The sequence below is a fragment of the Chlamydotis macqueenii genome, chromosome 4 (genome assembly GCF_036417535.1).
Source record: "Chlamydotis macqueenii isolate bChlMac1 chromosome 4, bChlMac1.mat, whole genome shotgun sequence".
Classification (NCBI taxonomy): Eukaryota; Metazoa; Chordata; class Aves; order Otidiformes; family Otididae; genus Chlamydotis; species Chlamydotis macqueenii.
Window position 1 is genome coordinate 29,222,844 of NC_141559.1, and position 26,596 is coordinate 29,249,439.

A 26,596-nucleotide genomic window follows, 5' to 3' on the forward strand; every position below is an offset into this window, starting at 1 on the left:
GAAGGAATGTGAGAAATCTGCAGTCTCTGCAGAAATCCAACATTTTCTCAAGCACTCCAGATGCTAACACATCCTCCTCTGTGATGCCATCAAATAGGAACCAACACATTTCAGAAAACCCACTGGTGGCTTTCAAAGAGAATCTGAACAGAAGCTGTAGGTAGGAGGGCTGAGCTCATGATCTCAACCCTATGAAGCTGAAATGGCAGGACGTGATGGCAAAGGCTTGCTAGCAGTTGCCCAGGAAGTTTGTAACATAACGTTATTCTCTCTGATACAACACAGTGAGTATATTAAAAACAAAACAAAACATGGCTACAGTATATAGACAAAATATGTTTTAGGGCAAAACAAAACAGCATAAAGAAACTGTGTTCATTATGGGGAGAAAAATAACATGTCAAAGAAGCCTTAGAATAATGCTGAAATTTCCAGTTTCCAGCATGAATTTTAAATTTTCATGATGGTTCCTTGAGTTACCAGGTATCCGCATAGCTCAACAAACAGAAAATAGGGCACCTTAGCCAACCACATCTTCAAGGTAAAGTGCATTATTTTAAACTTTCTTCTTTGAACCGTAAGAGCTTTCCAAAATTTCTAAATCCCTTTCAAAATTGAGGCCCCGCCCTCTCACTTAAGCTATCTTTATAGGTGTGATTTTGCTTAACCATTTTTTCCACACAAATTTGTAAACTCATATTCTTAGCCTCTCAAAAAATATATGTAAAAAAAACCTTTCAAAGGCATGTGCTAGCCTTTGCACTTCAATTACATGTCAGACATTTTTCAGAGCCAGGTGCTGAAGGCTGGGATTAGTGGGCATTTTCAGCCTCTTACACTGAGTGCATCACAGCCAAAAATAATGTTCTCAGCAGATTTTCAGATTTCTCATCTGTCAAAACTGGGTTATTTATGTGTGTTATAACCTCTTGTATCTGAAACGCAGCATGTCTGGACCAGCAATAACATTTATCTTTTTTTTTTCAACTGCAATAATTATGTCCCAGAAGGCCTGTGGTTTAAAAGAAAACCTACATTTCCTTGTTTTCTTTTTCTCAGGCAGTCCCTTCTTGTGGACCTCTATTTGAGGATCTTAGGACAACTGCACTTTTTGGATAGGCACAATATTTATGAGACAGCTCTTAAAAGGTATAAATCACTACATGTTGATATAAAATAATGGCCAATATTGTTTTCTGTTCTATTTCCCTATACAATCCAATTAACCCACTGTTCCCAGATTTGAATAGTACATACCCATATTTTTCTTTGGGTGTGAGATAAAGAATAAAGCATTTACTACTTCTTTCCAGAAACGTTATGAGACGATCTTTCAAAATACTTTTCCACAGTGCATAAGCGCTTTACTCATCATTTTGACAAGTTTGTTTTTTTTTTTAAAAAAAGATTCCAAGCTCCAAAGCACATGTTAAGCTATCACATTTTTCTCTCTTAGTTTAGCCTGCCATTGATTAAGGTTTAAATTGAAAATATCTGAGCCAACAGAATCATAAATGGATGAAGTTGTATCCATTGTCTCACAGATCTTTTCCTAGATATAACTAGGTCAGTACTAACTGATGTTATTTGAAATATGATAGTAAATATTGTGCTTTTAGGAAAAAAAAAACAACTCTTGCAACTGATGATTGTTTTCTTTTTCACAGGATAGGTTTTGGTTCAAAAAAACAGAAAATAACTTGACCTTGTAACATTCAGCTGGTTTTTATTATTTTAAAAAAAATAAAATTCAGTAATATAGCAAGTCTAATGATGCCATTGTTTAAATCAGTCATTTTTCTACAGTATTTGCACTGAGAATTTCTGTTGTTCAGGAGAGCAAATATGCCTCCCTTATATCTTTAGCTTAAATTTCAGTAACACTCGTACCTAGGGAGGAATGAGATTTCAGAGAGTGTTCGTCTGTAAGTTGTCATTAAACTCCTTCCCCCAAATGCCCTTGAATTCCAAAGCTGCTAAATATGACAGAAACTTAGCAAAAACATCAGAGCAAATATACAGCTTTCATAACTATTGCTAAGATCTCGAGATAAACGGCTGTGGGCAGCACGTAAGTATGTGACATTCATATGTTGGTCAGAGGGCAACCTGAAGCCCAGGGAGAGGGAGTTTGCTCACCCTTATGCAGTGAGCACTGGGAGGTGACAGAACTTCATTTCTCTGAGAAAAAATATGCATCCACATTCACGTATCCCCAAGCTCTTCTTCCCTAATTTCCTCATGTGGTTTTTTTTTCCACAGACTTCAGTTCTTTTCTTCTTTACACACATTAATTATTATAAAGCAGCTACAAGATTGAGGGCAGGGGGAGAAAGATGACCCTTGTTCGTAAAAAGTCTCAAATTATAACGCAAGGAATCCTGACATATTAAACACAAAATTAAATTTCATTGTGCAATGCATAGTTAATCTCAGAGGGTTTCTTTAAGCTGAATAAAAAAAAAAAGCTGCAGAACCTCAGAATCATATTCTCTGACAAAGTAATTCCTTGGGTTTTGCCTGTTCTGATTGTTCTGATCATTCTACGCTCAGTATTACTGTAAATAGTCTGCTTCCAGATCAGGAAAACTCTTTCTTGACAGTAACACATCAAACCATAACTATAATAGAAAGAATCCAAATTCTATGGGACAACGATGTCATTTGTTTTAATATATAGTTTTTAAAACAAAACACATGTGATACATGAATTTTGCCTCCTGATTCAGCAGAAGGCAGTATTTTGTTCAGTACATGGCTGACCATTTCTTTGCTGCTATCATTGCTTATGGATCAGGCACCACAGCCTTCCTTTAAAAATCTAAGTTACGGAAAGTTTAACAGTCTAGAGATGGTGAATGCTGGCGAGTTCACCAGACAGATCAACCACTTGTGTTTTCCTTTCAGACGTAAGGTGGACAGAACCTCAGCTTACGTCAATGAGGTAGATCCACAGAGGTGTAAGGAGCTCTGCCAACTTAAAACAGCTGGGAATCGAGACTAATGGTACTGCAGGTCTTCATTACCACAGGCTTTACAGGTGCAGAGTCCCCAGCTATGTCAGTTGACTTAACTGGGAAAGCTGAAGGAAATCCACACAAAATGAGGTACGTTCTTATTATTCTAAAGCATTTCTAATGTGTGCTTATCTCTCATTCCTCTGTCACTGTTGCCTCTTTCATCCCAAAGTCCTCAGTTTTATCCAGTGCCCCAAGCTAGTTCATATATGACCAGCCTCAGCCAGGAGTGCTGGTGACAGATAAGAACTAAGATATCTGCATAAATAGAGATATACATCGCTCCAAACAATGTCTCCTAAAGAAAGCATCTGTGCAGGATTTTCAGACCCGAGTCTTGTAACTAAAGGGCTATACTACTATCTCCTTAGACAAATAGTAGCTAAAAACATTTGAATTTGGCTTGCCAAGTATTTACCAGCAGATCGCATTCAGCAAACTGATTCACCCTTGTATAGTACAGCACGTGTGTGTGCATACGCTTTAATTTGGTTGGTGTGATAAATGGCAGAATAGCCAGGAGCTATCACATTCCAGGGCACTACAGCCTGTCTGGGACTATCAAAAGATCAGCTGTCAGAAAGGAGTGAAAAAAAAAAAACAAAAGAAAAAGCAGCAGATTATATGAAAAGAAATCAAAAGCTACAATACTCATAACAACTTTGCCATCCCTTTCTATATGGTAGACAATATGGGAAGAAAATAGTTTGTAATGTTTTAACATAATAAAAAGTTAAAAGATTGTATGCAAAGTAAATGGAACTATGATTGGCACCATATTGTTAGAGACTAAGGAATTCAACTCACATTTCTGCAGCAACTACAACCCTATGCTGCATGCATGCAGTTAGCAATTAAAAGCAGTGTAATGGTCTCTGAAACATTCATGTGTACAAGTAATATGCGCAAACTGAAGTTGTGGAAATGATGATTTCCTCTGTTAAAAGTCTCAATGTTGTATTAACACTGGGTTTAACTGCCATTTTTGACTGGTAGTAGATGGGAATGGGTTGCACTAGTGTATTAGTAAAATACTAAATTTTACATAAGATAAAATAATATTTTTAATCTCCAAGTCTTAATGAAGTGAATAAAACTAAGTTCTGTGACTTCCGATACCACCACGAACTCCCAATGAAGTCACAGTCCTATAAAATTATCTTAAAATAAACTCTATTCCTTGAATGGCTTATTTTTCTAGTGTTACTCTAATATGATGATTTACTGAACTATAATCAGAATGTATACTTCATTAATATAATCATACATGTGGGAATATGCTAAAGAAAAACAGAGCAATTATATGAGAAATCTTATTTAAATTATTTCTGTTACAGTTAACATGTAGTTTTATATAAACATTCTGATTTCTAATTCTTATTATATAATAATTTATACACATAGAGGTACAGTGTGTATCCTATATCTATATTATATCAGATATCAGATATATGATAATACACACTGTAACTAAAAATAATTTCATATTAAGATGTTAACTGAATGGATGGGAACTAAGAAAGGACATTCATTGGTAGTTTGGTTAAAGGAAGGACAGTTCTAATATATTGCTAGCCCAGTAATAACTCAGACACTGCAGCACTTAGAAAGCTGGTTCTATATCTACTTTTTGAATCAATCTATGACACGCAATTTGCCTCGTAACTTCTGCAGTCTTCTGACTGCTGTTCTCTCAAATTTGTTCCAAAACAGAAATCTCTTCTGTGAGGATTTTTTTTTCCAAATCATCAGACTATCTTTAGAACTAAAGCCTGTTGTCAAAAGAGACTCAGCAAAAAGTAGGTATCGAAGTACCTAATTCACTTGAAAGTGAATAGATATACAGGCTCCTAAATCACCAGCAAGCTGTTGAAAAAAAAAACCTGTCCCATCTAACCCATCTAATTTTCAGCGAGTTATTTTAGTTGCCCTCAATCTTGCTCAACTGAAAACATGCGGAGATGTATGTCATAGAATCACAGAATACTTAAGGCTGGAATGGACCTTTAAAGGCCATCTAGTCCAACCCCCCTGCAAGGAGCAGGGGCATCTCCAACCAGATCAGGTTTCTCAGAGCCCCGTCCAGCCTGCCTAATATGGCAGCTCAGCAGCGTTGTATTCATGTTAATAACTTAAACACAAAACCTGGTAAATGGTGGAGGGATTATACCTAAATTTTGTAAAATGTCCCAAAAGAGAGAAGTCAAAATCCTAATAATCCACTTATCTGATCTGACAGCTACAAGACTAGAAGAGAAAATATTCTGGAAGAAAGAGTAAAGCCCTAGACTGAGAAGAGAGTCATCTGGTTGCAAGGAAGCATCAGTAAGTTTGCTGTACATTAGTCAAAACTATTTTGCGTCTGTCAAAGTTGTTCTGTGACACAGCTATGTGACCTTCATAAGCAAAATGGTAAACTCTGTTATTCACACTAAATACTTGGTCATTTTTCATACCATCTTCTTTTTAGCACTTATTGTTTAAGTATTAGACTTAAAAGTACTGGAAATACTAAATCCAGTTGGAAGTTGGATTAAAGTTTTGGATATACCTTATAAATAAACCCATAACAAAAATGATTCAGCATCTTCAAAACACGGGTTGATCTAAAACCCCAAGTATTCTAATGTTTCCTGTCTGACATCTTCTTGAAAAGTAATCAGAATTTAAAACTCACTACCATTAACTGCAGAGACTGTTACAATCCATATCTTATTTGATACAGATGGTGCTTATATTCTATTGTGAAAAACCTCATGAAGTATTTTAAACCAATTAAGTCAAAAGGCGGTGATTTATAGAACACCATCACAGGAAAGAAACAAGACTTATTAATAGTATGTACTTTTGAGTGTACTGATATTTGCAAAGGACCAACATTTTTTAAAAATAATGAATTTCTAATCATGGCTTGTATCTACCCTGACAAGCTTTTCCACCTGAAATTTTATACAGATTTTTCTTCTGCCACCATCTGAAGCGCTAAGAAAGTTAAATTCAGAGAAGTCTTATAAGCTGTCATCTCCATTTACGATACCTTTCTGCCTACTGCAAGTAGGGACACACATTCTATAGTTTTTGGTGAGAAAAAAATCTTGTTCTATTCTTAAGTTATTTTTGTTATCATAGCACATGTCAAATTTGGCCCATCTTTGGATATCCAGCCTATTTATGCTACTTGAAACTACTGGAAATAAGAAATACGTAATCAGAAGTATGAGGAAAAACAAATTACAAATAGGAAACCATGCTCTTTTAACCAGAATTAGCAAGCAGCTCCCATATCTCCCTCCTCATTCTACCAGGCTTCTTTGTCCATCCCTGTTCTTTATTTCTTGAGTGATAAATCGGGAAAGTAATTGTGCTCCTTCATCATACTGGAAAAAGGACTGGACCACAGTTGTTCCAAGTACCTAGGTATTTATTGTTGCTGTCTTCAATGCTACCTGAATGTTACAAACATATAGGTAAAAAAAAAATGAAACCCAGAACAGCCAATCCAGCAGCCTCTGCTTGAGTCAGTCTTTCCGCTACATTTTACTACCTCCATTTTAATTCACTGATCTCATTATACGATTTATCTCATTATACGATTTAAAATTTGAAAGATCCATATAACTTACTGTTTTGTGCCAGAGCTTGAAGCAGACAGTCCAAGCATCCCTCCAAGCTATCTGCTGTGCTGTCAGTGGTTGTTATCTTCAGCTTTTTCAGGGCATCACTTAGATTATCTGGTTGGTAAACACAAAGAAAAGAGAAATCAGTGTCCTCACCAATTTGCTAACAGCATTATAGCCTTGAATGTAAATAGTTACTGTAAAGTGAACAAGATCCCCTATCTATGAAGAAGGCATGAATAGTCTGTATTCTGAGGATACGAACAGCCAGGAGTCAAATGTTACAGGTGAAATGAAACTTTTCAAATACAAATATATATTTATCATCCTGCATCTGAGAACAGGATGCTAGCAGGCACTTCATGAAATGACAAAGAACAGCAATTTAGCCATCAATATTTTCTCAGCCTAGTTGGTGCAGAAAACCAGCAGCCATTTATTTGCTTCTATCCTTGTGTGTGGGGAAAAAATATGATGGAAATAAGCAAATCTTGATTTTTTTCATCAATAAATGGAAAGTAATAGAAAATGTCATTTCTACATGCTGTGTAGGCTTCCATCTTGGCTATATATTCACAGATCCCTAGTGCTAAGCTTATAGCCTTATTTTCCACCACAATGTTAGAAGCACCACTGTTTATATGAACTGCGTTAACTCTTTAAATTTAACTGGTCCATAAAAACACATGGCATCTTCTAGAAATAAGAAACTTCTGTTCTGGATTTCAGATAAAGAATTAAGAGTTATTTAGTTAAGGAAAAAAAAAAACAAAAACAACCCAACGCCCTAACCACATCATATAATTTTCAGCAGATGCACATTTTTTGGCCATAAAAGTCGGGGTAATATGACTGCTACCATTTTGAATATTCTGCCCGTTCACGAGCAAGGTGTGCTAGCAGCTGCAGCCTGAGTGGCTCTGGTTTGCCCGCTGATGACTAACCTCACTCTGAACGAACTACCCTTTTAAAAACTGAGTGCCGATTCAGTTTCCATGCCAACTCCGTTAGTAAGAAGAAAGTGTTACTCACAACAAATAATGTTCAACAGTGTCTAGCTTGTCTCTTGTTCCCCAGTGACTAATCAAAAAGCCTTGATCCAAGCCCTACAGAACCACAGGTATCGTTTCTTTGCAATGCATCACTGGTATCTTCTGAGCCTGAAAGGCAGCCAGTGCTGCCTTAGAGCTTCACACCAAGGTAGGAAGCCCCCTTCATAGAGGAGCTGGCAGCTGCTGTGCTTTGCCTCCTCTTCACTTGCCCACACATGGGATGGTGCAAAGGAAGGGAGGTATGGCAAGAACTTCCCTTTATTTGTCTCTGAGGCACTGGTGGCCCAGTGGAGACAGGGGGAGCAGGGATTGCAAGGGGATTGCAAGAAGAGGGTGGAATCTCACTCCTCCTGGAGCTGCTGTGCTTCTCAGCCAAAGCTATGGGTTTTGCCCCACCTCCATTTTTTATTAGCATACGCTTTGTAGCCCAGTATCCCATACAGATAAAAGTAAGATGCTTTATTTTTGAAGTGCTCAGTTTTAGGTATGAAATTCATCATGAAATTGTTTATAGAATCATAGAATAGTTAGGGTTGGAAGCGACCTTCAAAAGTCATCTAGTCCAACCCCCTTGCAAGGAGCAGGGACATCTCCAACCAGATCAGGTTGCCCAGAGCTCCATCCAACCTTGCCTTGAATGTTTCCAGGGATGGGGCATCTACCATGGTTGCCTCTCTGGGCAACCTGTTCCAGTGTTCCGCCACCCTGATTGCAAAATTTTTTTTCTTTATGTCCAGCCTGAATTTGCTTCCTTCTATTTTAAAACCATTACCCCTTGTCCTACCACAACATGCCCTGCTAAAGAGTCCTCATAGGAGAGCTGATCCAGTCCTCTTATCATCTTCATGGCCCTCCTCTGGACTCACTCCAGCTGGACGACATCCTTCTTATATTGGGGGCTCCAGCAATGGATACAGTACTCCAGGTGGGGTCTCACCACAGCAGAGTAGAGGGGCAGAAACACCTCCCTCAACCTCCTTCTTTTGATGCAGCCCACGATGCAGTCAGCTTTCTGGGCTGCAAGCACAGGTTGCCAGCTCATGTTGAGCTTCTCATCCACTAGCACACCCAAGTCCTTCTCCTCAGAGCTTCTGTCAATCCATTCTCCACCCAGCCTGTATTTGTGCCTGGGATTGCCCCAAACCCACTGCACTTGGCCTTGTTGAACTTCACGAGGTTTGCACAGGCCCACCTCTCCAGTCTGTCAAGGTCCCTTTGGATGGTATCCCTTCCCTCCAGTGCATTAACTGCACCACACAGCTTGGTGTCATCAGCGAACGTGCACTTGATCCTATTGTCCATGTTGCCAAAGATGTTAAACAGGGCCAGGCCCTATACCAACCCCTGAGGAACACCATTTGTCACTGCTCTCCACTTGGACATTGACCATGGATGCATCTCATGAGGTCCCATGGACTTGTGCACCTTCAGGTTCCTTAGATGGTCCCCAAGCCGCTCTTCTCCTACAGTGGGCAGTTCTTCATTCTCCGAGTCCCTGCTTTCGCCTTCTGCAACTTGGGCAATGCAGCTAGAGCCGTCATCAGTAAAGACTGAGGCAAAAAAAACCCTCATTATCAAGCAGGCAATTTGTCTATTCAGTAATGAAAATGTTCTTAGCTACGCTGTAGCCAGGAATGTCATTACTCCTGAACACAGAGACCCAGCAGCATGCAGGCAACTCTGTAAAAGCCTTTGCGGCAGCTGCACTTTTGCTCCTTGAGATCTCAAACCTGCCTCCCTACCATCTATCCTTGCCATGCTGAACAGACATCTCCTGGAACAAGCTACCAAGGGCAGGGTGAGGGGAAAGATTTCTCATTTTCCCTTGTACTGACTTATGTTACTGTCTAGCAGGCTTACTGCAGCACATTTATTGAATGACACTTAACCAACAGGAGCCGAACACGCACTGCAAAGACTCATTGCTTAAATACATTATTCAGGAAATATCACTGGAATTTTTCAAAAGTCAGAGGTGCATGGTTCCCAATGACCAGCCCCAGTACTACAATTTAACATTGTGTGCTTCAACTCTTCTTACACTTTCCTCACCCACCTCCCTCTCGTATTCCTCTCCTCAATTTCCTGCTAATACAGCACTAATTCTCTTCCATTCTGCGGGCATCTCATCTCCCTATATATTCACACACTTAGCTTTGAAACTGTAGCAAAGTAAGAGGACTATATCTACTACATATATATAAAAAACAGGGGTTCCCACAATCTAGGGAAGAAGAAAATGCGCAGGTAAGAAATTCACCTTCACACCAGTTTTTGCATACTTTGGAGAGAGGCTATTGTTATTGGAGACCACAGCCAGACTTCATTTCTCTCTCATAGCCTCTTCTACTTTGCATGTGCTCAATAAATCACAAGTTCCCACTTACTATTTCATTTTACTGTGCAAAGAAATGAGCACTCTCCCTCAAATACTTGTAACTTCTTCCACTCCACCACATCAGAACCTGCAATAGCAAGGTCTCCCCAGTCTTTTTTCCTGTCTCCCCTTTCTGCTTAGTGCCACATTAAGTTTTTCTGGGGGAAGCCCACTATTTTAATACCATAGTTACATATGATATGCAGAATGATGCATTTTGGTAAAATTTTCAAATGTGAATATCCAAATATTTCATTCCCTAGAACAGACAGCTCAATTTCTCACGGTACCAAGCATGTGCACACCCCACTGACATACACAGACAATTAATGTCAACTGTAGACACCTCTTTAAGAATCAATGGACACACGTGGCAATGTTACTTTTAAAATGTGTTACTTTTAATACGTTTCAATATGTGCCAAATTGCCATTTAACTGAACATGACTGGATACTATAAGTACTTTAAAAATAATAATAGGAATTAAACTAGAAGCTATATGCATAAAGCATGTTTATAAAATAAATTACAATAATCCTTGGTTTTCTAATGAGCCTACAACCCTAAACTTATTGCAGCTTGAGACTTACTCCTTCTTCTGTGTAAAAGAAGAAATTTTAAGCAGGAATACTGTAGAAACAACTGATCTCTTGGCACAATGTCATAACGCTACAGAGAAAGAAAACACCCTTCGGGATGCCCCCTTTAACTCTGCCAAAGCTAGGCCTTTCTCTTTCTGAGCAGGGTCAATACCTTGAAAGACACATTTACTTCTGAAACCTGACAATCTTGGACATATGCAAAGACATCTTAAACAGATTCAGAGATTTTGTGGTTTTCTTTTTCTTTTCCTGTTCTGAAAAGAACCAAATCTTACAGTTTGAGATTACATTGACAGGGATATTCAGAGAGGAAGAGCTGTAGTGTTCTGACGGGCTCTCACCATATAATCAGACAAGGATTCCTGACTACCACAGTTTCACAGTTGCCCTGAACCTGTCATTTAGGGAAAAAGCTACAGATGCTGGTCTTCCATGTACAAAACCCCCGTTGTTTTCTTGCAATCACCTCCTGCTTACCTTTCTGTCTCTTCCTCTCTTTCTATAGAAGGTGTTTCCAGTGGGCTTGTTACTGCATAGGCTGATCAGATTCTCAGAGATAAAAACCCATCGAATAAAACAATGTAAGGCATCTTTTTGGCTGAGCGTCAGGGAGAAGTGAATAAGTAGATTTTGTCAATATGGAAGGTCATGTGAAAGCTCATGTTAGTTGGCAAGATCTAAGGGGGCACGACCAGGTTGGTAAAGGTAAAATAAGGCTAATAACGTTCCCTATGGCACAGTTGCTCAGCAATCTGGTATCAGGTCGTGAGTTTGTGAGGCACCAAGTCAGAAGTTTAACAGAAGTATCAACTACTTTGTGGATGACCACAAGCACAGAGAGTCGCTGATACTTGGACGTGGCTTACTGGATTGCTTTCAGAAGAATTAGTTCTCTTATCTGGACAGAAAGCCCTGAATCCCACAGACCTTAATCCCATATATCCTAACGATACAAACTGGTAATTCAGGAACTGGACTCCGCCAAAAGCTGCCAGACCTGTCTGGCCCATTTCATTTACTGCTGCATTTACTTTTCCCTTGATAACTACTCCTGCACAAACACTCATTAAAAAATGAGGTGGTTTAAATACTATAATAGCCTGTGCGTTGCTTTTGGTGGCACAGCATTACTACTCTTTCTTGCAAACTTTTGCTATCTCTTGCGCAGGCATTTTTATAGAGGAAAAAGTCATAAACTAAAATAAGTAAATTATTTAATATTGCATTTAATTTCACCATACTCTTTTTTCAGAGAGCTTTTCTACGGCACATTCCTATTTTAAATCATTGATTTGTTCTATACAGAAGAATTGTTCTTTCCTCTTGTAAAAATTTGTTATTTGATCAACTTTGTTTGGGGTCAGGGCCACAGGAATGCTGGCTAGGCTGCAAAGAGTTTTACAAGGTACCCAACAGTGTATCTAGGGATGTAGCTTCTGCGGACAAGAATCAACTTGCTAATTTTGCCAGGAATTCACAGCATCTTCAAATCACAGAAAAAGTCAAGGTACACAAAAAGCCATCTTCTAAGGCTGATATTTAAAAAACAAAACAAAAAAAATTATAATGTTTTAGCTGAGTACTTAGATGGATAGCTTTTGTCTAGACACTTTATTTTTATACATTTTGTGATCTTTTTCCAGTATAGATATTTCCTAAAAAAAATAAGGCTTTGCTTGAACATATCATTCACATTTCCTGTATATTTTGATTGACACCTAGTATACTGTTGTTATTATCAGGACTATTACATTATACATGCAACTTAATAGATATGAATGGAATTCAAAATCAATAGATTTTGAAATGGGATGTACTGAAACAGGCTGATCAGATAAGAAAAGTTCAGGCAGTTCTGCTGTTACAGGGATGGTGGCTGTATTAGCCTCAGAGCCTTTTTGAGTCTGTTTCACCACCTCTCAGGAAACAGTGACTCAAACTGAGCAGAAGGAATCATGCCACTTTACGAGTCTCCTTGTGTCATAATGGCATAAATGTCTTAAAAAATTATGTGTGTATGTCCACATGGACTAGACTTCAGAAATTACTTCATTTTCTTGTACAGACATTAACTTCCTAGAATTTCAGTACAAATTAACCTATATGGAAAACCTACCAGTGACTCACCAGTTGTTTTTTGCTAAAAGTGTATTCTGAGGTTATATTATTTGAGAACCTAGATCAGACACATAACCCATTTAGGCCAGCATCCAGCTCACAAGCCATCCTTGTCCTACACTCTTCACTTCCCTTCCAATACCATCTCACCGGCAAGACCCCACACCACTGGCAGAGCACTCCATGCACAACCATATTCAGTGGTGCCTGAGAAGCCCTGTGGTATGTAACATACACCTCACAAGTTGTTGCCCCAACCTTGATAACCTCCCATGTGGAGGTGGGGGTGGATGGGAAGAGGAGGTGGTCGTGGTTTGTTGGTCTTGAAGCTGGCTGCCTGAAGAGTAGGCATATTCAGCCAGAATTACCTTTTGCAGCAGGAAGCCCAGGAACTGGTGAGACCTGTAGCATGCCTTTGGTCTTTAATGACCCCAGGTGCCCCTTCCCCAAAGAAAGCATAGAAGATTGGCCCAAAATTATCAGACCCCATTAGCTCTCAGGACATTGAATATGCTGTCAGGAATGCACAGGATGGGTCCTTCGTGAATCTACGTATGAAAAGCTAAGATGCTTCCCCTTGGATACCTTGTCAGAAAATATCTAGTCCCATACAACAGTTTATCTACCTAGACATGCAAAATACCCAAAGTATACACAGTTTATCGAGGACTAAAGAACTTGGTCCTCATGTTTAGGCCACTGCCAAAAAATACTCCCTCCTCTCCTTTCTTTGCAGCAGGTGCCCTCAAGCGCTCCCAAGCGTACAGTGTTTACTGTCAAACCACCCAAATTTGTTATTAGAAATGACTCTCTGTTCTTAGCCCAGCCAGGAAATTTTGAAACTTGGCATCTGATCAGGAGGTAGATGTATGCTGTCAGAGGCCAGTGGTAAAGAATTAATTTTTGATAGGTAATGGCAGGACAAACTTAGCTGGCTGTTGTCTCCTAGAAATAATAGAAGTAACACTGCTCCTCTAACAGCAGATCAAGTCCAATGTCACTCAATGGATTCCCATAGCATTTTACTCTTCTCAAGAATGATAAACAGATGGACCTGGCTGAGATCGGGTCCTTGCGAATGCTGTGTTTTACATGCTGTCAGGACATAGCTGGGACAATCCTGATGTAAGCCACATCTGACACACTCATGGACTGGATTAGCAACTGCCTGGCACAGACGGAGACAGATCTGCATGTGCTGCAGTGAACTTGTGCTCCATCTTCCTTCTCTGCTGCACCATGACATTCCAGGCCAGAGCTGGGAGATGGAGGTGTTGGCCAAAGTGAGCAATTGCCCTTTTTCCTTACAGGGCCTCTTGTGCCTGGCTGCTGTGGAAATTCAGGCCACCTGAGAATTACACACTCTGTTCTGCAGGTGTTGTTCAGCCACCAATGTCAGAGAAGAATCTCCAGGCACAGAGAAACATCCTCGAAAGCTGACAAACAGGCATGGGTGCTGCAGTCACGTTGGTTATATCTGCAGATGGCTCTTTTCACTTAGCATCGTTTGAACAAGATGCTTTTGCCTGCACTGGTGCTCTTGTATGTAACTTTTCCAAGTGATGACCTAGCATAGGATTCCTCTTTGGTCCTTAGAGATGTTCCTTTTGTGAGTTATGTCACCAGTGGAATGGGCAGTCTGATGCATTCCTGTTCCCTTGAGTCTCTGGAGAGACACAGCATGTCTCCAGGGCACAAGGGTGTAGCATGAGCCGCAGGGTGCTGGTTCTGCTCTGCGGCTATACAAGTGTGTGCTGGCAGCCTGAGGCTATCCCCAGCAGGAGGTCATCTACACTGCCTGAAGATGCACAACCAGGAGACCTGGCAAGGGCAGGCTTTGTTGGGAGATAAACAGGAAATAGAAAACTATTTTGGCACTATAAAACTATTACTACACCCCCAGATTTTTAATACTGCATATAGCTCTAGGCACCTCTTGCTGCAAATGATGCTGCAAAACCTGAAAAGGCACAGATGTGGCTGAGCTGTAAGGAACAGTGGCTGGCTGTAAGGAACAACTACTCCTCAAGAAGTTACACAGGTAAGGACTCTTCATTCTGAAAAAAAAAAGATGACTGAGGGTAAAAAAATTATCTAGACGTATGGAATCATGAATAGGACTAAGGTGATGAAAAGAAAGCTAATTATTTCTTGTTTCTCCTAACACAACTAGAAGACCAAAATAAAATTATCAAGGAACAAATTTAAAGAGAACAAAGTATATTTTCACACCACGCATAATTAAACTGTGGAACTGTTAAGAGGCTGGAACTATAAACAGATTAATTTAATTTATTCAGGTAGAAAAAAACTGTTAGGAAACTAAAGTCCGTGTATGGCTATTAATACTATTGTATGCATAAAACTTCTAGATTAGGGAGTTCCTAAATGTCAGATTACTGAAAGCTGGGAGAACATCACCCTGCACTTGCCCACCTCCTGTCCCTGCTCTGCCCAGCATTTTCCCAGACATCGGCTACTGGTCATTCACTGTCAGACACAGGACAATTGGCTGCACTGACTTTGGGCTACAGGTGGCCGTACGACATTTGTGTTGTCACACAGCGCCTCACTGCTCTGTTCACCAAGGAAAGAAGATGGTCAAACAAATCTCCCCAGATGTGTCTGGACTTTACTGGGCCATCTGTTTGGACCCAGCAAGCCGAAAAAGGTTTTATGTTCTGTGGTTTCTCCATATCCAGTCAGGCAATTCCTGTGTTATTGGCTGCATCTTTGGTGCTGAACAGGTCCTGGGGCTGATCCTGGCCCTAAACCAGATTAACACTGAAATCCATGAATCCAGACATGTTAATCAGGGAGGAACTTAACAGAACTGAACTTAACAGAAATCCTGCTTGTTTGTTTCTGTCCTGCCATGTTCATTGAGGTGGGTTAACTCTTTTTTTCAGCTGATTTTACTAGTTCTAGGGACGTAGTGATAGATCATTAACTGCTGGGCTCCTGTTGCAACCTGGTTTTTAACTTAGGTGCATTTGCTCTACTTTTCTAGCATAGTAACCAATTTTAATTAGAGTGCCTATTTTTGTCAACAGTTCAGCTGCTTCATTCTTAAACACTTTCTGAATCTTACGATACATACCATCTGGTCTTAGAGACTTGTTACTCTTTCATTTATCCATTTGCTTCAGCATCTGTTCTTCTGACACCTCAATCTCTCCTGAAGCTTCATTTTTATTACCTGAAAATACTGACACACTATGACTCATTGCCACCTGAGCAGTAAGCTACCTAATTATTTTTGGTAATTATCAAGTCAGGCTATACATGCTAACAACAACTTAGTCAGTTTGTACTTAAAATCAGGATAGAAACCTAAACAAAGCAGCATCAGCCAGCATTCAGTTCACTTGTTATCTCCTGCCAATGCAAACTTTTCATTTTGTTGTAGATTTGTGGTTAATTTTAAGGAAAAAGAGTGGTGTGGTGCTTTTTTTTTTTTTTAACTAATTTTGAACTCCCTCAATAACATGTCTGTAAGTAGAATTAAAAGGATCAATCCTAAAGATAACTAGAAACAGAGGTTAGCTAAAATGACTTTTTTTTCCTGTGGTTTTTTTTTTTTTTGCATTGGGAGAAATTGGAGATATTTGAAAATAATTTTGCGTATTATTTTTACTGTAGTCACAGATAAACAATAGATATTAACATAAACATAGTTACACTATTGCAAAGTATATTGATCTGTTGCTGCTGTAATCAGTTTCTGAGTTTCTGCACACTAACGATCCTTTCCCTATTACTTAAATCCTGAGTTGCAAAGGCTAGACTATAAGAATGACATCTCAGAAGATTTTGCAGAATCCTGGAAGATTTTTTGTCCTTTCCCTAGGAAAATGTGGTACAGATTTAGGTATCTTTATATTTTATATTTAAACACTGAAGATCTGGAATTATCTTAAGGTCTAAAGAAACTGATCAAAATTCAGTAAAATCAACATAACTTTTACTGATTTACAAAAAGCCCTAAAAGGTCTTGCTTAAAACAAGTCCTAAAAGGAGGATGAAATACTGTTTGCTAAAGAGAATCTGCACTGGATGAACTTCATTAAATATTAGCTAATGACAGAACAAGTCATTACTTCAACTAAAGAAGACATATGGTTCTCAGTTTATGGAAAGATCTTCTCTGGTACTCTACTACTATGAGCAGTAGACAAAATCATATACAGGATGGCTACCAATTTGTAAAGAATTACATTTAATTGACAGATAACTGCACATTTTATTTTCATATAGTTGATTTTCTCCAGGTGCCTGATCTTCACCGAGCTGCATTACAATAACCCAGGAGACATGCAGAGCATAAAAGAAAATACTAATTGTGACTTCTGATAGACAAAAGCATCTAAATTTTCACTGGGTCCTCAGTGAGCAAGAAACACACAACATTGTCTGCAATCAAAACTGAATTCACTTCAGTAGCTTTATTCAATGCTCCATTATAAAGCTGATAATATAGATAGATGTCTGTTTTATCCTAATGTGCTGTATCAAGATTAGTCAAATTTCAGAGAAAAATTGTTTGGGTGTTGAATGGAAGAAATATATCTTATTGTCTCTCCCCTAAGTAATCTACAATTTTACTCCATGTCCTCTGGTTCAATTCTCACATGTTCCTATGACTCTTTTCATAGATATATTAATTTCATAAATTCATGCATATTACAGTTAATTTCTTCAGAATCACTCTACTGAATAGATCCTACCCTTTTTCCTTACTTTTAGAAAGTTTTTTAAAGACAATCTTTAAGTGAGTTCTCTCTCCAGAACAGCAGCATCAGAATCTTGAAAATCAAAATTCATCGCAGCAATTTTCCTATATGGGGAAAAAGGCTAAGGCAGGGCAGGGCACCTGACCTGTGTCCTTAAAAAACCAAAATGTCCTTTGATGCTTCAGCTACTGCCAGCAATAACACAGGAAAAAAAAGCTGCAAGATAGTCAAAAGTCTAACTTTAGTATCTTGGGAGCTTGTGTAGTTCTTATCTGCCCACTTGGGTTACGTGGAGTCTCTAAACCTCTTCCAAAGAAACCTGTACAGATAATGTATTGCAGAAGTAGCAATCTTCCTAATCTTCCTACTGTAGTTACAAGAAAAAAGTACCAACTCATCTTCCTGGTGAAGCGATTACACCATCAATAGAAATAACAGCTCAAGCATAGATGTACGTCAAAATCAAAAGAAAATTATAAAACGTGTAGCACAACCTAAGCCTTCAAACAGCAAGTCCTGTCAAAGCTCAACTTTTTTACAACCTGAGAATATAACTAATGCAGTAGATAAATACACATGTATAATGATTTATATGGATTTTTCTTACTCTGCGTTACTGGCTAACAAAAAAGCAATGTTATTTAATAGATAAAATGTTCTCACATTGACAGATTGTGTCAAAACCTATGCTGCTAGCCATGCTGTGCGGAAACCCTAAGGTCAGGGGCACTGCTGTCTCTAGACAAATGCACTGAACAGGTTGTTTAGAAAAAAGAAGGGAAACACACAGTTAAGGATTTGAAAAGCATGATCTGTAAGCACACCAAGGAACAGCTACTGCGTGTCTTCTCTTATCCTCCTTCTTGGCATGAGGTTCCTGTCTTATTTACCAGATACTATTAAAAAAACCTGTTCTGAAGGATGACTTCCTTTCTCACTGGCAATTATAAAGTTAGTATCATCACATTATGTCATAGTGTTTTAAAGATATTAATGTGCTTGCTTTCACAGAGTATTTATAAGGTAAGATGGAATCAATATACTATATACTCATATACTATGAGTGAATAGGAGAAATGAAACATGGAAAATGTAAGGCCAAAGGTTTCCACCATGGCACAGCTGCTGATTATCAGGTTCCAGAGTTACTGCACATTCTGGATTCCTTTGGGGTCTTCAGATGCAGATATGAATTATCCTCAGCACTTCTATAAAACAGACTGCAACACGTCACAGGTAGGTATCAAAAAAGCATGAGATATGGTAAGAGATTACCAGGGATACATTTGGTTTAAAAAAATTGCCTACCATATTTTCCTATAGTAACTGTGTGTCATGGGGGACAGGAGGATCCAGTTCTTTGTGGGAACATTCAACTATTAACTGTCAGACGAGTTATTCTCTATACAAGTCCACCTCTCCTTAATTTATTACATGGTTTCCCAGTACTGCAACATATGAGGGAGAAAGTCTTTGAAGCAATAGGTCTCTGTCACCAGATTACCCTGGATTACTGCCCACCCTATGCACAGAATGAAAAAAAATTCTGTGGGGAAGAACAACAGGAACAAAACAGTCTTAAAAAGACTACTGATACTTCAGACAATAGTCCAAATCTGTTTCTTGCTAATGCTAAAACAAAACCCCAACAAGCAAATGAAAATGGACAGCCTAAAGCAGACACTTGGCAACAGAATATAGCTCTTCCTAAACAGTCAGTAAACGACTGAAACAGGATCTTGTAAATAAAGGGGTAACCTTAAAAACAATCATTGCCTAGTGCCTACCACCTTAGCCCCCCCCCCCCCCCAACAAAACCACAACATCTAGAATGATATATTACACATAAATAGACAACCATATAGAGCAGGAGTACAGAAAACAAAAGCGCACACACACACATATATATGCAACTAGCAGGGCTTGCATCTCTTACTGGCTATTTTTTTTCATTCATGTTTGCTGTTTAATTATGTTGTTTTGTCCTCTTTATTTTCCCTTCCTCTTCTGCCCCTCCAGATGCTTTCTGCCTGAAGCATTTTTAATCTAACAAGCAAGAGACACTTTGTTGAGTCAAGGTAGCAAGAACAGAGAAGAGGTGATAAAAAACAAACAGAAGAAAATTAATCTACAGAAATAGTATAGTCTAGAAATAGCACATTTAAAACTGTTGGCTCTCTCGGCTTAATCTTTTCTTTGGGATGATCTTCACCTATGCTACTGTGTATAAACCTCTTCTGACCGTACCTGCTCTAAAAGTCTTGATCCTAATGTGATTCAAGTCAATCGACTACAGATGGCAAACGCTAATCTAGACATTACACAAACAAGTAAGAGAAAGACACTTTTGTAAAATGTTTTTGAGTTTTCCTTTAAATTATTTCCCTTACTATATTAAAACAAACACTGATTTAATATATATATTATTAGAACAACACCAATTTTTTTTTCCTTGTGTAATTTAATGGGGCTCCCAATTCTCTATACTTTTTCCAAGTTGTGCACAAAATATGGCTTGTTAAGCAACAAAATAACACATATGGAACATCAGAAGTTAGTCTGAACAGACATTTGCAGGGTGCTATAATGCAGGACAATGATTTAGATTAGAAGTGCACATTCCTAATCTATATAATAAGGTTAATCTACTGTTAGCTTTTTCAATAAACAAGTTAAAATTGCTGCTTCTTCTTGTAATGATACTGGACAATCATCGTCTCCTGCATGGAAGGTATAAACTAGGGCTTTAATAAAAATAAAATAAAGACATAAATAAATAAATGAAAATCAGGCAGTACAAGGCTGAGGATACAGAGTTCCAGGACTGGCAACAGTACTGAAGAAGCAGCTGAGAAAAACTCTCATTGACCTTAAGAAGCTCTGGATCTAGTCTTTGGCCTACACTATGTAAGTAAGTACAGATAAATTATACAATATAAGTCCACAGTAGAACATCTGTCATAACTATACTTATGCTAGCAGTTTGAGTTACTGGACAAACACGGGATCTCATTCTGAACACAGCCCTCAGGCTCATCTTTCACCAGCAACAGTGAGAATTTTGCCTGAATAAGATACCTCGGTTCAAATTTAGTACTGCTAACTCTATGTCACATTAGTGTTCTTTGTGAACCTTCAGGTAAGTCAGATGTTACAACATACTAATCTGTAACAGCACATTTCCAGCTCTCATGAGTTCCTCAAAAACTTTGAATACGGAAAGGAAGCACAGGGCAAACAGTGAGCCCACAGCATGTTACAGATTTTGTTTCTTTGCTTCTTTAAGTTTTCTGGTTTGAAGGTCATCCCGAGACTTACCAGAGGCAATGGAGACCTTCAGTTTTCAAATATTTCTTACTGACAATGATGATGCCAGAAAAGGAGGATTCACACAAATTCATATGGTTTTGTATGTTTATCAGAGTCCTTAAACGGAAATCTGAGATCACTAATGCCAGTGGTTATTGATGAAAGAAATCAAGATTATTTTAATACTTAGATTGTTCTCTCTTATAAAAATACATTCTTTAAGTCTGTTTATTAAAAAGCTTGTTTCTAATTTCTGCTTTTAATATGACCACTAATTGTGTAAATAAAAATACCTTTTCAAAATTTACTAAAAAGCTGTGATAGTTAAATTACTGTACATCTCGTATCTCTTTTCTTACCTACCTTACAGAACTGACAACTTCTGAAGCAGTCAACATCTTTGCATTAAGGAAAGTATTTGCGTAATTTTTTCTAGTAGGAAAAAAATCAAGCTTTCTGACACATTCTCTACACGCGTTTCAAATATAGTAAGTTAAGAAACAAAATCTCAGTCCTTGTCCTGTTGAGTGTTAACAAAATTCCATCTGGTCACTTAGGAGCTGTGCCAACATTACCACACAAAGAGACTTTGAGCCATTTGAATGTTCAAGAGTCATTTGACAGCTTTTTTACTTACCTTTTTTTTTTTTTTTGGTCAAATACGCACCTAATAGTGTACAGATGGTTAGGTTCTAACAAGTTTACTTGCATGTAAACTTGAAACTAACCTTGAAAGTAAGCTGCTGAGGTTTTGCTTTGGGCTGTTGCACGGGTTTATATATTTTTTCTAACATTTAGGATTGTTCAATCTACTGCTGCTCCAAGCTCCTTATCAGGCAAATAGAAAGCGAAAGCGAAAACCTGGTGCATAGCTGTTCCAAAACTGCAAACAGAGTAAGAATCTACTCAGCCTGCTCAGGGACAACAGAATGGGAGTAGCTTAAAGTCATAGTCGACAGCAAGTTAAAAAAATGTTCAGTGAAAAAAAATCTTCACAGGGGAAACAAATCTTAAAAACCACTCTGAGCAACAAGATTTCAGCAACAGATGGGTACTACGGTCAGTATATATGAAGTATAGATCTTTTAGTGCCAGAATCAGTTACAGATTTATTCTCTAGTCACTGTGCTAAAATATGTGTATTTAATAAGCAAAAATAAATTCCACACTGTGATTTACATTCAAATATACCTTGGAAAACCAAAGTTGGTTTGCCAAAAAAAAAAAAAAACAACCCACCCCCAATTAAAAAAAAAGTTCTGAGCAACCTGATCTGTCTTCGCAGTTAGCCCAGAATGCTGCAGGAGGCTGTATTAGGTGACCTCTGATATCCCTAGCGACTTAATTTTTATGTGATGCTATGAGTCTATCTGATAAGGCTGTATACATCATAAACACACAGCACTGTAATTGCTTGGCCTGGTCTACAGCCTTCAGGGCAAAGCAGCTACTAAAACTATCATAGTAACAGCCAAATTATCAGGGAGGATTCGCAATGCTTCAAGACTGGCAGAGGTAATCTAGGTGATCCACGTCTGCACTATGCTGAGTCAAAAGAGACAGGTAAAACACTACTGAATGCTCCACCAGCCTCCCAGCTAGAGGGCCCACTGTCTGGGACGTGAGAAACACACGCTGAGACAAAAACGCTACTTCAGTTGTAGGAAGTGGTTTACTAACACTGCCTCCTCATTCCTGTCCCTCAACACCTTTTAACTGAATCAAGTATAAAGTCTGTAAATTAATGTGATTAATTTATATCTTAAATCTCTGCAGAATAAGCACTCAGAAGACAGACAAGGGCTTGATTCTGTCACTATGTATCTGTGAGTAACTTTTTCATTCTTACTGGAGTAAGTAGTACTTCTTATTTTTGTAAGTAGTCTTCCATGTGCGCATAAACATGTAATGAGATAATAAAGAGAATAAAACAGTAAAAATATAGACTATTTTTATTGTCGTTTTAAGTAATTTGTGGGCAATTCAACAAAATGGAGGTTTGGAAAGGATTTTAATAGAAAGATCTTTGCTTTGACTTTCTCTTTCAGCTCTTGGCTGTGGACTTAATTAAAACTAGCTACTCCAATCTTCAAGCTGTAACATGTATGATTAGCACCGAAAGAGCAATCTACTACATAAAATAAAATAGGCCTGAGCCGTGGAAAAACAGTGACTAATCTAGGAAAAGCTGTGAAACTTTAAGGAAAGGCTATAAAAGACCTAATAACAGAGCATAATATTGTTTCTATATGTTCTATAATTACTCAATTAGTGCAACATTTTTAAAGGTATCTCGGTAGATTAAATGAAGTTGTCATTCAAAATCAACAATTTATGTAATCTGCTTTTGTACTTCTGGTCTGAAATCTTAACTTTTCTTTGTTTTGTTACTGTCTTTTTGCATGTGATTATGGGATGCAAGTTATTGTACCTGCCTCCAAATGCATGCCATTCTAGAAGGAAGTCTGGACGTTGAGCATCTTCCTGAACAGTAAGCCCTTTAAAGACTCTTAAAATATGGAGACTTGAATTTCTCAGTACTTTTGCAAGCTAAGAAATTGTTTTGCTTGCTGGATCCTCAAGCAGCTAGTTTTAAATTCAAGGTTGATCAGAGTGCTCTTAGTGACCTATTTTTTCCTGATCCAGCTATTGACTTGAGCTTCTCCGTGCAGTTGCTACCATGGTGTTCTGTGCTAATACAATTCCCCTAGCATGTTAGTTCTGTGAGAAATCTTTGATGCCTGACATAGAACGTAATAGTAGACTTTGAAAGACTGAGGGCTTGCACAACACACTTCCATGAAACATCAGCAAGGAGAGTAAATATTTACCTTGATATAATTATAAAAGTCACCTTGTATTCTATTCTTTTAACTTTTATATAGAGACAAATATAAACATAATACATCTATCACTGGTAAAACAAAGCTCAAAAACAAATTTTAAAAAGTAATAAATGAGATTAGCTTAGCTGTTTCTAATTAAAAAGATATAAGACATTCTGTTATGCAAGTTCCATTTTAGTTCTTGACAACAAATCCTAAACCAGCTTATCTACTACACTTGTCTCTGCAGTTATCTTTTTATGGAAGCCGGCGGTTTTCCCCCAATTTTCTATCCCAGCAGAAGGCGGAGAATTGCAGCCTCTGCATCTTGTCAGACTGAGGGACTTCACAATGATGTCCCAAAGGGCGCATATTCCTTAGATTTGAAGTCTTAACAGTGGCTTATGCTGTTCTCTAGAGAATTTTCAAAATTTGCTTTTAATTTGTTTTTATTTAATTTTCCCCCAAATTACAAAAAAAAACCCCTACTTTTAATTACAAGCTATAAGATAATTACAAACTATGCATGAAAGCTTTCAGCCCTGAAAATAAACAGTTTGAATCTGACGAGTGTGTGCAAACAAGTTCACAAAGGAAGTGACCTGCCATTTGTGCTACCGTTTAGTTTTCAGTGAAAGTTTGTTAGAAAAAGATCGGTTACAAATTTAATATGTGACTCTAAACCTCTTTATTTACAAACATTTTACAATTAAAAATTCCTATGGTGCTAAGTACTTGTTTGCCTATATTCTCCTACTAAAGTTACTCTCAGCAAAACATTTTTGTCCCAAGGAAGGAAGGGAGGGAAAGACTATCAAATAAGAATGTGCCTTTTCTCCTGAAAACACAATTGTTAAAACCTGTAATTCAAAAATTTCCTTGAACCACAGAAGGGCTGATAGAAGTGTGACAGTCTCCTCATGCCTTGGAGAAAAAGGCTTTTATTATTCTCTAATGTCAATGAAGGATACAAAGGACATTAAGTCAGCCCTGGAAAGCACTGCTTCTTGGCTGGTGAGATTGTCCGATGCCACTAGTCCTTCAATTCAGCAGTTTAGCACAAATTACTAAAATGGCCCCAAATCAAGCATATGCACTTTGTAGATTGCGGTGCCCACATATTGTAAATTGAAGACTCGGTTGTCAGTATCATTTGTCTATAAGCTTTTAGGGCCAAAATGTATTCCAGAGTTTGTTTCTAAAGGTATCATGCACTGCCTTAAGCCTGATGTTACTACCATCAGCAGATACCTGTGCTTAATCCCCCTAGTGAGAAATATTTACCTATTAAAGCAGTTATTTCTCCTCACTTAAGAATGCATAGGACGTAGAGCATCAATAAAAACACTGCAGTGGCAGGATCAGCTCAGATGCTCTCTAGAGAAAAAGAATTCAACTGAGTTTTCATGTAAGACTGATATAAAAGTGCATAATCACATAGCAAAATTAAAACGGTGCACAAAATGCTTAATATAACCCTATTTTAAAGAAAGATTTCCACAAAACGAACTAGTATTCCGCATGACTGCTGCACTTACAAGTGAACATTAACCTCTGCACAGCTTTTAAGAGCTTTATTTAGTAAAAATTATACAACAGTGACAGTGCAGTAAACATGGCACTGATGTTGTGAAGCAGATTACAGTACGTATGCACAGCTGAGTAACTCAGAACCCAAACGTTATAGGCCTTAAGTCTGACTTCAAACCACTATAATGAAATTTGAATGAGTGAAGATGCAATGTGTATCCACTCAAAATATGTTTTTTGGAGAGAGAAAAATCTGACATGGGAAAAATCTCCAAAAGAAAAGGCTGCTTTACATGTCTTAAATCTCATGACTCCTAATTAAACTATTAATCCCTCATTCTACAGCCAGCTGTATTTGGATAACATCCCAAAAACAAGTGAAATGCTCCCAAGATGTGTACTTGTAGGAAGCTCAATTAAAAAAGGCAACCAAGATTTTTTTTTCCCAAAAAAAAATATTTTTAAAAACAAAAGATTTCTTCAAAATGCCACTTGTTACATTAAATTGCAAGTAATTTATTTCCCTGACAAGCAGGATCTGAGTGTGCTGCAAAGTGGAGGAGTGCTTTGCTTTCTCTGCTTAATAACCATCTCTCAGACTAAGTAAAGAATCATATTGACAGAAACTGAAAGGAGTCAGGCTCTGCATACAATCTGCAGGTCTCAGGAATGAAGGGCAGAGCTAATAGCAGATGGGAAGGACAAACAAGCTCTTGGGATGTGTTTCACAAGGGATGCAAGGTTCTGTGACAACTGGATACAGCTGCAAATGTTACAGCCCCCAAATCAAGAGTGTCTGCTGTGCTCTCAAAGACATTTATCCCTCTGATGACCAAGCAGAATTTGACTGACCTTTGAATCACAGGGGAAAGAAAAAAAAAAAAAAAAAAATAAAATTAGGTTTATACACAGAGATGACTCTAGGAAGCCTACCTCCCATGGTCTCATCCACCTGCCACCAAATTCTGGAGAAATGTAAACTTATTTTTCCTTTGAAGTTCCACATGCATTCAGCTTAAGCCCAAATCCAGAACTTCCCCAGTCCTCTTCGGCACTTTAATAACCAAATTCACGTATTAGCCTTATCAGGATCTCTGAGGGAGCGACTCTTCTTGACTCTTCTTTGAATGTGCCCCGTACACACAGGTAACAGAAATTTTGGAGAAAGGTACTAGCATCCAACAGAAAGTAGATGGCAAAAACATGAAAGTGCCTTTTGCACATTAGCATAAAGACTGTCCCGATTGGGGCTGAACTACGACAAAGATGAAAATAAAGCAAATGCTATTCTATACCTGAAGGGATTTAAACACAATTTCCAAGAAACATACTCAAATCAGATTTTTATTTTTTTCATGTGAGGAGTGAAACACTTTCTACCTCTTCTGGTGAGATATATTTTATATTAAGCAGTC

At 38.2% G+C, this 26,596-nt stretch overlaps 1 protein-coding gene and 1 long non-coding RNA gene across 3 annotated transcripts in view; one reads left to right on the plus strand and one right to left on the minus strand.

The window, feature by feature from the left end:
- Positions 1–26,596, minus strand: part of RAP1GDS1 (Rap1 GTPase-GDP dissociation stimulator 1) — a 101,787-nt gene that overhangs the window by 57,799 nt on the left and 17,392 nt on the right. For both annotated transcript variants that reach the window (XM_086747474.1, XM_086747475.1), the window contains exon 2: positions 6,641–6,748. In XM_086747474.1, coding sequence (XP_086603600.1) covers positions 6,641–6,748 — 108 coding nt within the window. The remainder of the gene's footprint in view (positions 1–6,640; positions 6,749–26,596) is intronic.
- On the plus strand, positions 21,779–26,357 carry LOC147600871 (uncharacterized). Its single transcript, XR_015258360.1, has 4 exons — positions 21,779–21,885; positions 22,603–22,652; positions 23,249–23,317; positions 26,271–26,357. It is a non-coding gene; the product is annotated as an uncharacterized LOC147600871 (long non-coding RNA).